At 41.7% G+C, this 14,720-nt stretch overlaps 1 protein-coding gene across 4 annotated transcripts in view; it reads left to right on the top strand.

Moving 5' to 3' along the window:
- Window positions 1-14,720, top strand: part of ANK2 (ankyrin 2) — a 347,335-nt gene that overhangs the window by 217,770 nt on the left and 114,845 nt on the right. For 3 of the 4 annotated variants that reach the window (XM_075150301.1, XM_075150298.1, XM_075150300.1), the window contains exons 6-9: window positions 3,511-3,609; window positions 7,724-7,909; window positions 10,527-10,625; window positions 11,794-11,892. In XM_075150301.1, the coding sequence (XP_075006402.1) occupies window positions 3,511-3,609; window positions 7,724-7,909; window positions 10,527-10,625; window positions 11,794-11,892 (483 nt within the window). Of the gene's footprint in view, window positions 1-3,510; window positions 3,610-7,723; window positions 7,910-8,388; window positions 8,413-10,526; window positions 10,626-11,793; window positions 11,893-14,720 lie in introns of all 4 variants that reach the window. The other variant, XM_075150302.1, reaches the window with a different exon arrangement.

Here is a 14,720-nt window from a genome sequence, read left to right as displayed (position 1 = left end):
CAGTAGAAGACACTTTGGGTAGTAAAACAAAAGTCTAGGGAAAACATGTTTTCTTCAATTTGCAGAGATCTGGGATCTTGAGCTTTGAAATCTCTCTAGAAGCAGAACAGAGAAACCAAGAATTGGCATATAGCTCTTTGAAACCAAAAGACGAGAAACTGGGAAGGGGATCTTAGATTACCAAAAGTAAAGGCAGCGAAGGGGAGGGTACGCTTTTGTTGTGGGCATTTCCATTTAACTGTAGGACTGGCCGAGAGAGGCAGAAACTTGCTGTATAGGAGACAGACAGACAGACACATCATAGAAACTCTGCAGGATGGGAGGAGGCATGGAAGTCCCGGGGTCCGGTGGCCAAAGGAGAAGGAAGAGCTCCAGCAGGGCTAGCAGGTAACCCCCCTGGGCAGAGCTCTGCCCAGGAGCGCGGTGATATTGGGAATCCTAAAATAGGCGTTTTCCGGCCAAGAGCCAGAAGGGTTGAGGTCGGGAACACCGCAGTTAGCTCCGAAACCAGTTCTTCACTGAGAAAGCAGACGTCGCCCTGCCAGCAGAAAAAATCGGGCTTGACCTCGCTGGGGGGAGAAATTCAGGGGATGTTTTTTCAGTGTGTCTGGTATGGGCAGTTTTGCATATAGACCTTGGCATGCTGTTGCAATTTCCAAAATAAGCCAGATTTTAAGAAAAATATATACAACAGTTTTAAGCTATAAATAAAGCTTGGAAAAAAAAAAAGGCTCTGATTTTATGTGCAAGAATTCCCTTACCCCTGATTGCTGTAGTTTCAGGTGCAATTATACCACGTGAGGAGGATATCCTTGATATAATGGGCACTCTTCTGGATCTCTGTGTGGAAAAGCATTTAATACTTCTTGGTACGAAATGGTCATGAAGTCATATATGTATTGTTTATGGTCTCCTAATCCAGGATTTATTGTCCTAATCCTGTTCCAGAACTAGGGACTTGAGTTGATTAAAAAAAAAAAAAAAAAGATTCTTCAAAGCTTTTAAGCAAATTGATTTACTCTGGCTTGAAAATTCTCGTATTCCCAAATTTATATTAGTGGGTGTGATCCTTGTAGTCACCCATATAATATTCAGTGCTAGAAGGGTTTTACATGTGGCACGTATTACCATTTAAAAACTGCTACATTAGACTTTAATATTAAAATACTGATGAAAATGACTATTAGTTATACCTAATAGGTTGCTATTTTGTTGTTTTCCGGCGTGGGAAGGAAAACTCGGTTACCCGCAGTTTTCTCTGTGCTATTCAGTACAAGTGCAATCGAAAAGAAACCAATCTGCTCGTAATTCCCCCTGCAGCTCAGTCCCTCGGCCTGGCAATCCCCTGCCCTTCCGCGCCTCCTAATGACGCGCTGAACAGCGTTCCTTCGTTTTACGCTGTGATGGGATCTCTTACCTCCCTCCTAGTTGGTGCTTCCAGTTTGCTGCCTGGTTTTGGCAGTGATTTGGGAGGAGGGAAGCTGCCCGTCAAAATGCAACACAGACTGACCTCACTGTTAAGAGGCTTCTCTTGATGTCTAACCTGAATTTTCCCGCCAGCAACCTTGATAAATTACGCGCTTTTTCTATTTGTTTTAGTCTGTTATCTTGTTTTTCTTCAGTTTTCCCTTTCCAGACAGAACACCACCAATTACTAGGTTTTTCTCAAAGAAAAACAGCTTCCCTGGGGAGGTGTATTTTTACACCAGTGCACCGATTGTCTTTATTACAGCAGAATGAGCTCATTGACCAGTGGCCCTCTGGTAGACCGCTGTGACCTTCAGGTCCTTTTCTGCAGAATTCTTCCCTAACTCGTCATTCCCTGTTTGCAGAGTTTGTTTTTCCTGCACTAGTGGAGAAACTTGTATTTGTCCTTTCGAAACTACGTTTCCAGCTCTTTTCTCCAGGGTGACAGGAACCTTTCAAATGATGATCCTGTTGTGCGGTGTACTTGCAGACCACCTTGTTCCTGCTGTCTGTAACTGCAGTAAGAGCACTCTATTCCATCCTTCGAGTCGTTACTGGGAGGATTGGGTAATACCTGCCAAAGACAGCCCCCGGTGCAAAGCCACTCAAAATACAGCCCACGGTTTTGGCATTGAACTGCTGTTAACTGTTCTCTGGGTGCCATTTTTTAATTATATGTCTCAAGATTGTTGATGGAAGTGCCAGAATGTTATGCAAAGCAGTATTAAAAGACCTACCTCAACATATATGACATACATCATATGACATACACAACATAAATCACATTTATTGTCTGAGCAATCATTTACATTTATAAGTGCAGAGGGGGGCTGTAAAGACATCAGTTCTACTATCAACTGTATTATCTAGTGACTGAAAAATGAGATTTCATTTCATTAGGAAATTACTGGAATGTTTGAATGTTTCCGCAGCAAGTTGGCCAGAAAGAATAATATTGGCTTTTCCGAAATCAATGTTCTTAGTTATCGCAGTATTTGCACTAATTCTGACCGCTTGTGTAAATGTGCAAGCTTATCATTCAGTGTGACAGCACGCAAGATTAAAAAAAAAAATTGTATGTTTGAAGTCTGGTTTATGGTTTATGTCCTAGCTAAAAATGCCATACCAAGAGAGAAGAATGTTTTCAGAAATATAGGTGATTATGGTGATTATAGGTGACATGGTAATCTACAGAATATTAAAGAATTTTCTAAGGCCTTTTTAACAATCTTAAAAACTCTTCAAAGAAAGTTATTAATCAGGCAGACAGCTCACTTCCATACCTTGCTTTCATAAGGTTTTTGTAGCTAATTAATTAAAATTGTTTGCATTGGAGTATTCTAATGGGAAGAAAGGCCTTATGTTTCTAACGAGTTTGCCTGTAGTTTGATTAATTTAGAAGAATTTTTTAAAATTACTGTATTATCCAGAGCAGATTCTTTTAAGGACTCTAGGACATTTTCATGAATGTTTATAATTAAATGATAGATGAACATACCGTACGGTCAGAAATGCAGTTGTTACTTTGCAAGGTTGAGTTCCTTTATGTTTGATGATTTGCAATGTTTTATGTGTTACAAAATTTAATGTAGTGTGTTAAGCCTTTGTCATCTCTACTCAGCTTGTCATGAGGTACGGACTTTATGGTCTCCAGGGGATGATGTCTTTGGTTAAGTTAATGTAATAAATGGAGGAAACTCTTGCTTTCCTGTCAGCTTTCATAAAACTTCATTGCCAGCTTTATAGTCCCTGAGCATTGTCAGCAGGGTAATAGCTGTATTAATAATTAGTGCGTCCGTTGCTTCCCTAAAACATGTGTCAAAAGAAAATGAGTATGAAAGCATGTGGAGTTTTGCGGGTTGAAATGGTATTAAACGTTACCGTATTAAGTTAAAAAATATAAAGTTGTTCCACTTACATACTTAAAACATTTCAGTTAAAAAAAAGGACAAATGTATTTTTAGCCATATATTTATTTGGGGTTCGTTATTGCTGGTATATTCCATTTCTTCGTTATAATATTTTCTCGTGTGTTCTTCCTAGAATGGCTTTACTCCTTTATATATGGCAGCTCAAGAGAACCACATTGAAGTGGTGAAATATCTCCTGGAGAATGGAGCCAACCAAAGCACAGCTACCGAGGTGAGGTATATTGTTCTTTTTTTCACACACGCTCTTATTTTCCTTTGCCTTTCTATTCAGATCCCTTAAAGTCAGAAGATTTTTCAGACGGAGTATTTTGAGAACTTTCACGCTCTCATTTCAATGAGGTGTATTTATGAATCTTATCCTTTTTGTTCTACACGCACAGAAGACAAGGGAAGTGGTGAAGGTGTTCTGGAAGTGGTGAAAAATCAAGGGATGAAATCCAGCCCGATTCATTTGACAGCAAAATTTCCACTGACTTGAGTGAGCCCAGGATTTTCACCGTCAGTTTGTGCCCATTTCTCCTATCAGCTGGCTGGAGAATTTTCTGCAAAATGGAATAGGCTTTGAAGAGAGGTCCCTAGGGCTGTAGAAATTACAGGGGGCCAAGGTGGTATTGTTAGGGGAACGGAGTGAATAGTAGATCGATCATAGGCTAAATGGTACAGCGTTTCATTTGAACAGGTTTACGTCTCTGACAAAGCCCTGGCGAACTCAAACATCGAGGAGTGCCATCACCTGAGCAACTGGGCTATCTTTGTGCTGCTTTTTCATTTGCACTGTAAGATCTGGGCAAAAAATCGGTGAATAGATTATTATAGCATGTATCTGCCACGCTTGGCTGTATAAGGGGTCTTCTGGGGAAGGTAGTTTGGAGGCTTGCTTCAACTTCTTCCTCAGCCAGCTGAAAAGTGCGTGGAACGTAATGCGAATACCATAATTAGGACTATGAGGACTGTGTCCAGAAGGGTCTCTGTGTATAGCGTAAGATGGTATAAAACCAATTAGTATCAACAGTTAGTTGTTGACAAGCTTCCTTTTCGATTGGGTCTTGAGGTTTTAGATGAGTTCAGAATATCTTCTGCCTCGAGAGAAAGAGTGAGAACCAGGCAAGCGCGTGCCCAGAAGTGATGGGGGGAGCAGGCTCTCCGCGGCGCTGGTTCATTCAGGTAGAAAGGGGCCTCAGGAGGTCACTCACTCCAACCTCCTGCTCCTGTTCCCCCAGGTGAGGGGCGATGGCAGCTGGACCTCCTTGACCAGCTAAGTTCCTCCGATTCAGAGGCTTGTCTGCGACTTTGTGTAACCTATGAGTATTGGTTGTTGTCTGTGATTAGCGTAAATTGGAAATCAGATGGCTAACAGGGATCACCTCAATGAGCTCAGCAGGCAATGTGTTGTTTTCTCCCTGGACACTTTATTTCTACTGCCGGACCACGTGGGTCTAAATACGCAGAAGGATGGTATGAATTGCTAGGTTCTGGATTTAACTGCAGTGCTGCAAACCTGCAGGAACTTCAGCGCAAGCTGGGCAGACGCCAAAGTAAGAGAGACAAGTCTCCATCTTGAGAGGAACTGAATCATAAGAACGTCCTTCTGCACACGAGAGGGTTTGAGGGCAATGGGGAAAACTCCTAGGTCAGGAGGACTTTCCCCCGAATGTTCTTTTATTCCCAGCCCAGGGACGAGCGAACAGGCTCTGTGCCGCAAAGCGTGTTGCCTTCGTGTTTGTTCGATGGCTGTGGATGTGCCGTGTGAAGGAGTAAGGAAAGTTCCTCTCCTGTCAGAGCTCGTGCTCCCATTTATTACTTTTCCCTAGTCTGTACAGAAACTCGCCCATTCCGGATTGCCTTCGCAGACGGGTGGATTTGAAATGACGGTGCAGTTACGCTCGCTCTCCTTTCCTTTAAACCGAACTGGTGGCGTTAACAGCTGCCTTACTGTCCCTTCCCTCAATGGATACTGTACCACTTGATGACAGCTCCGAAAATAATCCTCTCGTGGCCTGCGTGCATGGCGATCGCGTTACATGGCAGCTTTCTAAAATATGAAATCCCGTGTGATTGCCAGGCAACGTGGCAGAAACACGGTCCTTGTGAGGGAGCCGAGTGGCTCGGTGGCTCTCCCGGAGCCCGGCATGGCTACAGCCCGCAGCCACCTGCCCGCAGCCTTCCTCCCAGTCACTTGCACTGGCTGTGGCCATCGGCTGCACTGGAAGTTCGTTCGTTAGTTTACAGGAACTGTGAGGCCGAGACGGTTATAATTAACGCGGCCTCTGCTTGAACACAGACATCCAGGTATCGCTGGAACTCACAGTATAGTCTGGTTGTTTTTTTTTTTTGGAAAAAAAAAAAGGCAGCGGGAGAAAAAAAAATCAAATGCTCCCCACTCTGAACCCGAGTCCGGGTCTGTCTTCTGCCATCAGGTCGGTTCTCGCTTTTGTAGCTTGGAAAGTGAAGGCTGTCTACCCCCTTATCGCTTAACTAGAAAAGTTTTGGGTTCAGGTTTTGCTGGGGTGATGGTTTCGGTGATTCGAGCGTTGCTGAAGGGTGGCCTGAGCCACTGTCTGCTTTCACACGTGCCCAGTTAGTCTGGTGAACAGAGCGAAGGAATGGTGCATTAAATAAGGTGGGATGGCAGCCACCAAAATACGTGGAGAAGGACCTTCTGTTTGGCACCAAAGGTTGGCTGGCCTCCTGCGGGGAGGTGGGGAAATGAAATGAAATGCTTTCTCCGAGCTCCGGTCAGCCATGCTTTCCAGAAGCAATAGGAGGGGGAATGCAGAGAGAGTCGTGTCCTTTTAGAGAAGAATGGAAGGTAAAGTGGTGCAAATCGAATGGATGATCTTGTCCTTGAAGCTTTGAAACTTGCACTGTCTTTGGATATACTTCCTCTAACGCTTATATACGTATATATACAAAATGAGAGCAAGGATGAGCTCAGTTTCACAGGGCCTCTAATCCAGGATTTGTTCTCATGTTCCCAGAGGGGAAAGGCAACTGCATTAAGCCATTTCAACACCTAATGTAGCCCCAATCTCAGAATTATCTTTACAGTTCAGCTGTTTCGTCAGCTGTTCACCCTTTTTTAATTCACCGTACAGAATTTAATCTCTATTACAGAAAGAAACCATAGTAGTATCGCTGTTACAACGCACCTACCCACAGTTCTACGCAAAAGGGAGTGGATGTTACTAGATTACTAAGGGGAAACATTGCTTTGGCAATTCTTCAGATGTTTCTTTCAGCATGTGTTAGCTCTCATTCCTTCCGAACTTGTCCTTTATTATTTTATCATCTTTCCATATTCCTATTCCAAATCAATTCTGTCTCGTTCCTATGCCTTTTACAATGCATCTAAATCAGTTTTCTCGTTTTCTGGGTATAATCAACTCTTCAGTTGTTCCTTCCGACCTAGGCATAGAAGACCTTGTTTTATTCCCTTCCCTTTTCTTTCGTTGCTCTTCACCGTGCCTCGGTCTCAGACTCAGTTAAAGAGCTGCTCTGTTCCTTGCGGTTCAGCTGCCCTCTGGTCTAGCACGCGGCTACAGCCCGTATGCGCTTGGGCAGCGTGCAAGACTTGGGCTAGGTTCAGTTTTACACTCAGAATAGAAGGGATGGGAGCAGGCAGTACTTTGGCTGAGTCAGCAAGTTGCCATCCTGTGACACATTTTAAAGCATTGGCAATCCGGGGCATGTGTGGAGGAGCAAAACAATTTGAAAGCAATTTTAAAACAAAGTTAAAACTATGAATGAAAAGCAGAGAGATTTTTCTGACTTTATTTTTCCAAAAAGTACAAATAATCTAATGTTTTCCTGCTTCAGGTTAGAATAAATTCCTAAACGTGATCCGGCTTCCTTGAGTCATAGTCCGTGCGTAACTTAGAATGGGAAACAGCAGCAAATGCATCTGAAGATATGCTTTCTTTTTGCAGAGATGCGAGATATTCAGAAACAAGTTCCCTGCATGTTTTTCGCAACTGCTTTGTTCAGTGCTCACTAATCCGTACCAAAATATTGCTAAAAATATGCTCTCTGGCCCATTTTAAGATGAGAAGTAATTAAGGGAGATACTGTAGAAGGATCCTTTGCTTGTACTTGACTTCAAAAAAGACTCCTTTGGAGTGAAAAAAGTGTGCTTCTGACGTGTTTGACGTCATATCTGGGTTAAAATGCCGCGCCTCCGATGTCCTTTCACTGGAGACGGTATTGCAGGGGTAGAAAACAGCTGGTAACGCGCTTACCAAATTTCTATGTGTGAACAGCGCTGCGCAGATCGCTGAAGCTCTGCGTCCTTCAGCTTACCGAGCACACCTTCTTTTCTTCTCCGCCAGGACGGTTTCACTCCTCTAGCTGTTGCACTGCAACAAGGACACAACCAGGCGGTGGCCATCCTCCTGGAAAATGACACCAAGGGAAAAGTGAGATTACCGGCTCTGCATATCGCCGCTAGAAAAGACGACACCAAATCGGCGGCGCTCCTGCTGCAGAACGACCATAATGCCGACGTGCAGTCCAAGGTAACGCCAACGCTGCCGTAGAGGTAACAGGGTAGTCACGCGGCTGAGTGCCGACGGGCAACAAACTTTACTTCCTTCGTCTTAACGGTTAAAGGTAGTTTCTTCCGTGGGGAAAGACAAGTTGCTCGACCAGTATCACCAGTAACGTACCTACTTTTGCAGTGTTTAGCTACACAGTAATTACAAACTACCCATTTTTCTGCTTTTTAGTTGTATGTCCTATTTCTTTGGTAACGAGCTTTCTGTCATTATTTGTAAACCAGAAGACACTGGAATGGAAGCAGAATCACTGCTTCCCTATTAAATAGGATACTGGTTTATTGCCCATGGGAACATGGGTTGTATTTAAAGTTAATGCATGCTTGAATGGCTTTTCCCATTATTAACAGCATAACTCATTTCAAAAAGCAACATAGTTCTTCGTTTTGCGGCCAGTCTTTTAATATTGTTCCTCTTTTTCCCAAACCATGCTGCATCAGATGATGGTGAATAGGACGACTGAGGTACCGAGATAAAAAATTTTTAATTACTCTTTCTGTTATAATTATTTTCTCTGCTCTGTGGCAATATTTCTTTATTATTTAGCATTAAAAGCGAAGATCAGACTCTTTTTTAATACATCGAAATTTGTGACTCAGCAAACCTATTTTTATTCATCCTTTGTCTTAGAATTTTTTATTTGTGTCACTACTGAAGTAAACTTCTGAGTATTCACATCACTTCAAAGAAGTCAGAAGCGAGTAATGGAGCTAAGAGGATAAAGATGCTTTTCTAGCTCAGTTTCATTAATTATGAAAATGCAGTCACCTGGCATAACTAAATTAAGGTGTCTGGCTCAGCCAGAATAATGGTAAAATTCATTTTCCTTCTTTTACAATAATAAATATAATCAAATCCTCTAAGGTAAAAACTTGTTCAGAGCATCTGCTTATTTTCACCATTGTTCTTATTACGATCTTTTCCATGAAGTTTTGAAAAGTCCTTAAGGGATAGCGCATAATCAGAATTTACCTGCAGCAGATAATATTACATTTCTCATACGGATTCTGGCAATACCAACTCTCCAAGCACTTCCACTAAAAATCCTGGGTCTGATTGGCTAGAACTGTGATTTCTCCCCGAAAGATTATTGTCACGTTTAGGAAAAAGAATTATTTCCAAGAACGCGGTCATTATTTGAATGCCTGCTTTTAAATAACGGAGTTTCTCTGTTAGATGAGGGGATGAATTCTGAACGCGCGCACCCGCGTGAGAGCGATTCACGCGTGGCCTGTGCGCACGTGAGCAAGTTGCCACGGGAGTTGGAAGGGTGACAGCTTCTCTCTGGCATCTGCCCGTGGGCATGTTCTTCACCGTGGTAAAGGTGAAGGGGGTTCCCTCTCCTTCGAGTTACGTTATTCTCATACCTCGCGTTTGTCACCAGGCAAACACGTGTCCGCGAGGAGGTGGTTGTTAATGCAATATGCATTCAATCTATAGCTTAACGCAGTATCGTATTTGTGTGCCTAATATCCTCAGAAGACACTGCCCTGGTAATTTATCCCAGCAAGGAGACTATGAATTTAATGAGTGTTTGACTGTACTTTGACCAGGATCACCTGTGGGCTGACAAGGAAGTAAATGGAATTAGGGTAAAATAATGGACTGGTTGCTTTATCTTTTGGCAATAAAGTTGATTTTGGAGTGCAATATCTGCCTACATTTCTTTATGCCATGAACAGTTTAAAATGATGATTTGTACGCTGAAAGAAGTGAAACCTAGTTGAAAATACAGTACACTCTGGAAGCCAAAAGTATTTCTCTCTTTCCATAGCTAACAGTAAGATCTGATCAAATCAGTGTAAAGCTCTTCAGGGAAACCTCAAAACCAAGGCCCTTTCGACTTGAATTACTTATGAGACTAAAAGCTTGCTCTGTGTCCTAGTTTCTGAAAAATTAATCTTTTTTATGTTGTTGTCAAGCAATTCTGTGTCTCCTAGCTGAAGCAGGTTTCATCTCCTAGTGTTCAAGAGGCAATAAATTGTGTTTTTTCTGATGTATAGATGGCAAAGTTTCTTCAATCCTTTGAGATCCAAATTGTATATAAATATAAATAATTATGATTCTTATACTATGCTACTAAGTAGTTTCTTATGTACACCAAATTCTCGGGTTACAGATTGAGTAACCACTGTTTTTTCAAAAAAAAAAAAAAGGAAGTATGTTATCAGTATTTCTAATTCTAAGAGCAGTAAAATAAGAGTCCAACAACTTTTGTGGTCATTTATTCAAAACCAGTAAACAGATGCAGCTCAAAAGACCCACGTTGCTTCCAAATTGTAATAAGGAAACTTCCTTTATTTTCTCTAAGAATGGCAAATATATAAATATTTTCTACCATGAAAGCTACTCTTCTTATTGGCCACTGATTCAGCAGACTGAATTGGAGAATGAAAGAACGATAACCTGGCATGTGAAAATTGCACTCTCTGCCTGAAAGGCTGCGCTATCTTATAGGTGAACTGGATAAAATCGCCACGGTACATTCGCTTGCCAGCAGCTTTTAAAATCAAGTTCTCGTTAAGTCGATTATCTTGTATAAAACGATTTCTATAATAAGGGCTGTCTCCCTTTGTAGAGTGGCTTTACACCTTTGCACATAGCCGCGCACTATGGAAATGTCAATGTGGCAACGCTTCTGCTCAACCGAGGAGCTGCAGTCGATTTCACAGCAAGGGTACGGAGGAATTTCTTTCTCTTCTTAGTTGTAATGGCCTACAAAAGCGGGAGTGTTTCTTTGTGTGTAGTTCTTAGTCAAGAGTAAGCGGGGAGCAAAAGTAATGCTGAAAATCTGTGGTGTTCAAAGATGTCTTTTTGGCAGTAATTTTTAAAGGCTGCCTCCGTGCAGTGCACCAGCGTCCTTGGGAGTTGAGTAGCGACCAGTATTCCCAGCCGAAGGAAGCAGGCTCCTTTGGCTAGCTCCGGAAAGCTGATATTCTCATAATGTGTCAACTCACTTCAGCTTTTCTGTCAGTTAGACAGGCTCCAGAAATATATGTAGGATTTATTGGCTTTTTCGGTGTTCAGTATTTCCTATACTACTTTAATTTGATATTTTCACATATAAACATATTTTGAAGAGGTAAAGTAAGGTATATTGCCATTCTATAAATGCAATAATAGAAGTACAGTCATGACTACTCTTTCATGGTAAACAACTGCAGAGGTACATAATGTAGTCTCTTTGCTGTTGCGCGTGACGTAGTTTGAAGCACGGCATCTGGCACCATGAAAACCTCTGGTAATCTGGACCTCAAGCTACCGGGTCACAAGTTTTCTGTTTAATTTTGCCAGACACACTTTGAATTACTTTAGGGTTCTGCCTTTCAGACTGACTTTCTCCTGTTGCCAGTCTGGAATAGCTGCAAATATTACCTCTTCCCTCACCCGAAGCGTTTGCAAGGACTTTCAGCCTAAACGGGACCTACTCCTTTACGCTATTGGCATTACACTAAGAAGGTTCCTTTGTGCAGGAGTCACGCATTTGTGTACTCTGTGTATGTTGCAGTGATTTAAATGCATCAGTGTGTTGTGAATATTGACTCATTGGGACTCTGATGTATGTTCTGTTTCTTCGTCTGACTCTGGGACTGTGATGTTTGCTGCTTTGGCAGATGCGCTTCTTCATTTATTAAAAACCCCCAACCAACGAATAAAGATTCTTGCTTAGAAAGGAATTACTAACTCTAGCTTATATGGTGTGTGCCTAGCTCCGATGCTCAAGTACGTTTTTGTTTATTCTCTACAATGTGATGGTCTCATTTTTTGTGATCCGAACACAAATTCACCACCATTATACACCTTCAAATCCATCATGCTCATTGTTTGTTCTTTTCATGGTGTAGAATGGAATCACCCCACTGCATGTGGCTTCCAAAAGGGGAAACACAAACATGGTGAAGCTCTTGTTGGATCGCGGAGGGCAGATCGATGCCAAAACCAGGGTGAGTCTTTCTATTCCCTGAATATGATGTTGTCCCTTCTTGGGAATGGATTGGGATTTTTTGCTTGCTTGTTTTTGGGGTTGTTTTTTTTTTTTTAAGCCATGGACTGGGAACACCAAGATTCATAGCTAGGAATTCAGCTTCAGTAATTGTGTCTTGTTCTCTGTTCTTAAAGTGAGACATCAGATGCGGCTGTTATAAATGACTCCAAAAAAAAAAAAAAAGTTCAGCTGAACACAGGTCCAAAAAAGTTAAACGTTGCCTCCTCACAAGTGTACTCTTTTTGAATCTTGGACCAAATTTAAATTCTGACTCCCAAAATAATTTATAAAGAAATATTTTTGTACCTTTTTTTTTTTTTAAATTCAGAATCCTACCTTTAGCTTTCAGATTGTTTTATGTAGACTGTTTTCTATGGTATCAGACTAAAGAATGGCAGGTATTGGTGATAGGAGGCAGAAATACTATTTCCTTTAGTCTGCTGTATAATTTACCTACATCTTAGAAGAAGAAGCTGATGAAACTCATCTTTTTGAGGAAGTAAGGCTCTTAGTTGGTCCAATTTCACGTGACACAAGAACACGCGTGCTGCACGGCAGTGGGAATTGGAGGGTCTGGACTCAGCTCAGCCTTTCCGTCCCCTGACTCCTAAATGTCTGTGCCAGTCGTAGTATGCCTCGTCAAAACTGCTGCAGTGGGCTGGCAGTCCCTTTTTATTTACGGGAGATTTTGCAGTCGTTCAGGACAAAAGAAAACCCCATCAATTTATACGGGCAGGGTTAATTATTTCAAATGGGATTTTGGAATCACCTAGGAAAACGTGGTCATTTATGCAAACTGAACTGCGCGGGACTCGTTCCTGAAAGCTGCTGGTTTTTAAGCACTGATCTGCAAAACTATATCTCCAAGTAATAGAGGGTGTTTTAGTACACAGAGTTTAGAGGTGGACATAAGAGGTTTTGTTTAATAAGGTAGAAAGGTAGAGGAAGGTAGAGGATATTGCAGTCAACTACCCTTGTGGTTGATTCAACCTCTGCAGTTACTTTGGTATTAATTACATCAACCATTACATCAACCTTCATAAGCTAGGAAAACAATTGTGATTATTGTGTAACTCGATATGTGATTATGATTTTGATTTCTGATTATTTATGAAATGATGTCTCTCTTGCTCTTTTTGTTTGTTTTGTTTTAAATTACTGATGATGGAAAATGCTGCCTCTCGTGAAGGTGAGCAGTAAATCATCCCTGGTCAAATTTTCTACAATAGGCGCCTAAAATCTCATGGTAAAGAGGCACGAAATGATAATACTACATTGCAGTCAGGATATTCCCCATACTCATAAGCACAATAGTCATACAGAAATGGTCCGTTTGGCCTGTGGAATGAGAGTGTTGAATTCACCTATTTCCTGGTCAGTATTTAGATACTCGTTTTAGACCAGTTGGCACCGATGATTGTAAAGGACGTCTTGGATTTTAAGAGGTCAAGGTGCGTTCCTTTCCCCGCTCACCCGCAAAGATTGACATGCAGTTGTGAACGAAACTGAAAGAGCAGGTCTTTGCCCAACGTAGGTGGAAGGTGCTCATTTTAGAGTCTTCTCATTGTCTTGGCTTCCCGCCCTTTGTCAGCTGCTACGTTAGCTCAAAAACTGTCAGCACAAAGATATCGGTGAAAACCCGTGAAGGTATCCTAAAGCACCCACGTCCCAGTTTGCACAGGCTCGGCAGCTTCCTCTTGCTTTCATCTTCTGCCTTCTCCCTGCTGAAAGGCGGCGGTCGGCTGCTTGTACTTCGCAGTGGGGAAGATTCCAGAGCTTTGGTTTTGCTGTCAGTGTCCCTGTGGCGTGATCTTGTCTTCGTGCCAGCTGTTTATGGCGTCTCGGTGTCTTTTTCTTTTCCCTTTGCTTGGTCCGCATGCCTTGTGTGCTTTGCTCTGGCCGTGGGTGTGTAGGGTGTTGAGGAGGTAGGTTGTGTGTTGCATGCCATGCATACGTGTGTTTTGGACTTTAAAGGACAGGCTTCCACCTCCTCCGCCTCGGTACTAACATGCTTGCCTTTCCGTCCGCGCCTTTTCATTTCTTCTGAGGAGCACCTCAGAATTCTCCCAGTAGGTCGGATTCACTGAAAAACAGTGGAATTAAATGCACTAGGATATTTCATTGCCGGATAGCTGGGGCTTCTGTTCTTGGTCTCCATACCGCATCAAAATAAGCTCTTTGGTTAAAAAAGTACTCATTGCTTTCATTCAGTTTGTTTTTAACGTGCTTTATTACATGACATCTGATGATGCATAAATTAAGATGCAAAAACTTACTTTAACAGATTTTAGATGAGCCTCAGTACTTTAATTTTGCAGAGTTAATCTGTGAAATCTTTTTAGGTTTGAAAATGTTCCATTGGAATGATCCGTTAGGAGCCCCTGTATTGTCTAAAAAAACTAAATTAAAATGTACTTTCTTCCAAGGGAGTAAATTATGCATGTGTCCTCCTGTTCCATGGTTAATGTTGCATGTCAGAGGAAAGCCCTGCTTACTGCAGGAATTGCGTATTTTTATTTTCTATACCTTTCATAATGTGTTTGCTGAGATTTTATGGCATTTGTCACTAGAGTATAAAGATGTAGAATTGCTAGTAAATCTGCTTGCTACACTTGCATATTTTAAAATAATATTTTACTTAAATTCTTTTGGCAAGTTTTACCATTTTTCTCAACTAATTACTAAATGAGTTTTTAAAATGTGGAATTTCATTTCTTTTTTACATTGTATCTAAAGGAAAAATGTAAACTCCATTCCCAATGATATTAATAGAATACTTTTACTAGT

Source organism: Calonectris borealis, chromosome 4, assembly GCF_964195595.1.
Source record: "Calonectris borealis chromosome 4, bCalBor7.hap1.2, whole genome shotgun sequence".
In the NCBI taxonomy this organism is placed as follows: domain Eukaryota; kingdom Metazoa; phylum Chordata; class Aves; order Procellariiformes; family Procellariidae; genus Calonectris; species Calonectris borealis.
The sequence above is the reverse complement of the archived record's forward strand: the minus strand, read 5'-3'. Positions and strand labels throughout refer to the sequence as shown.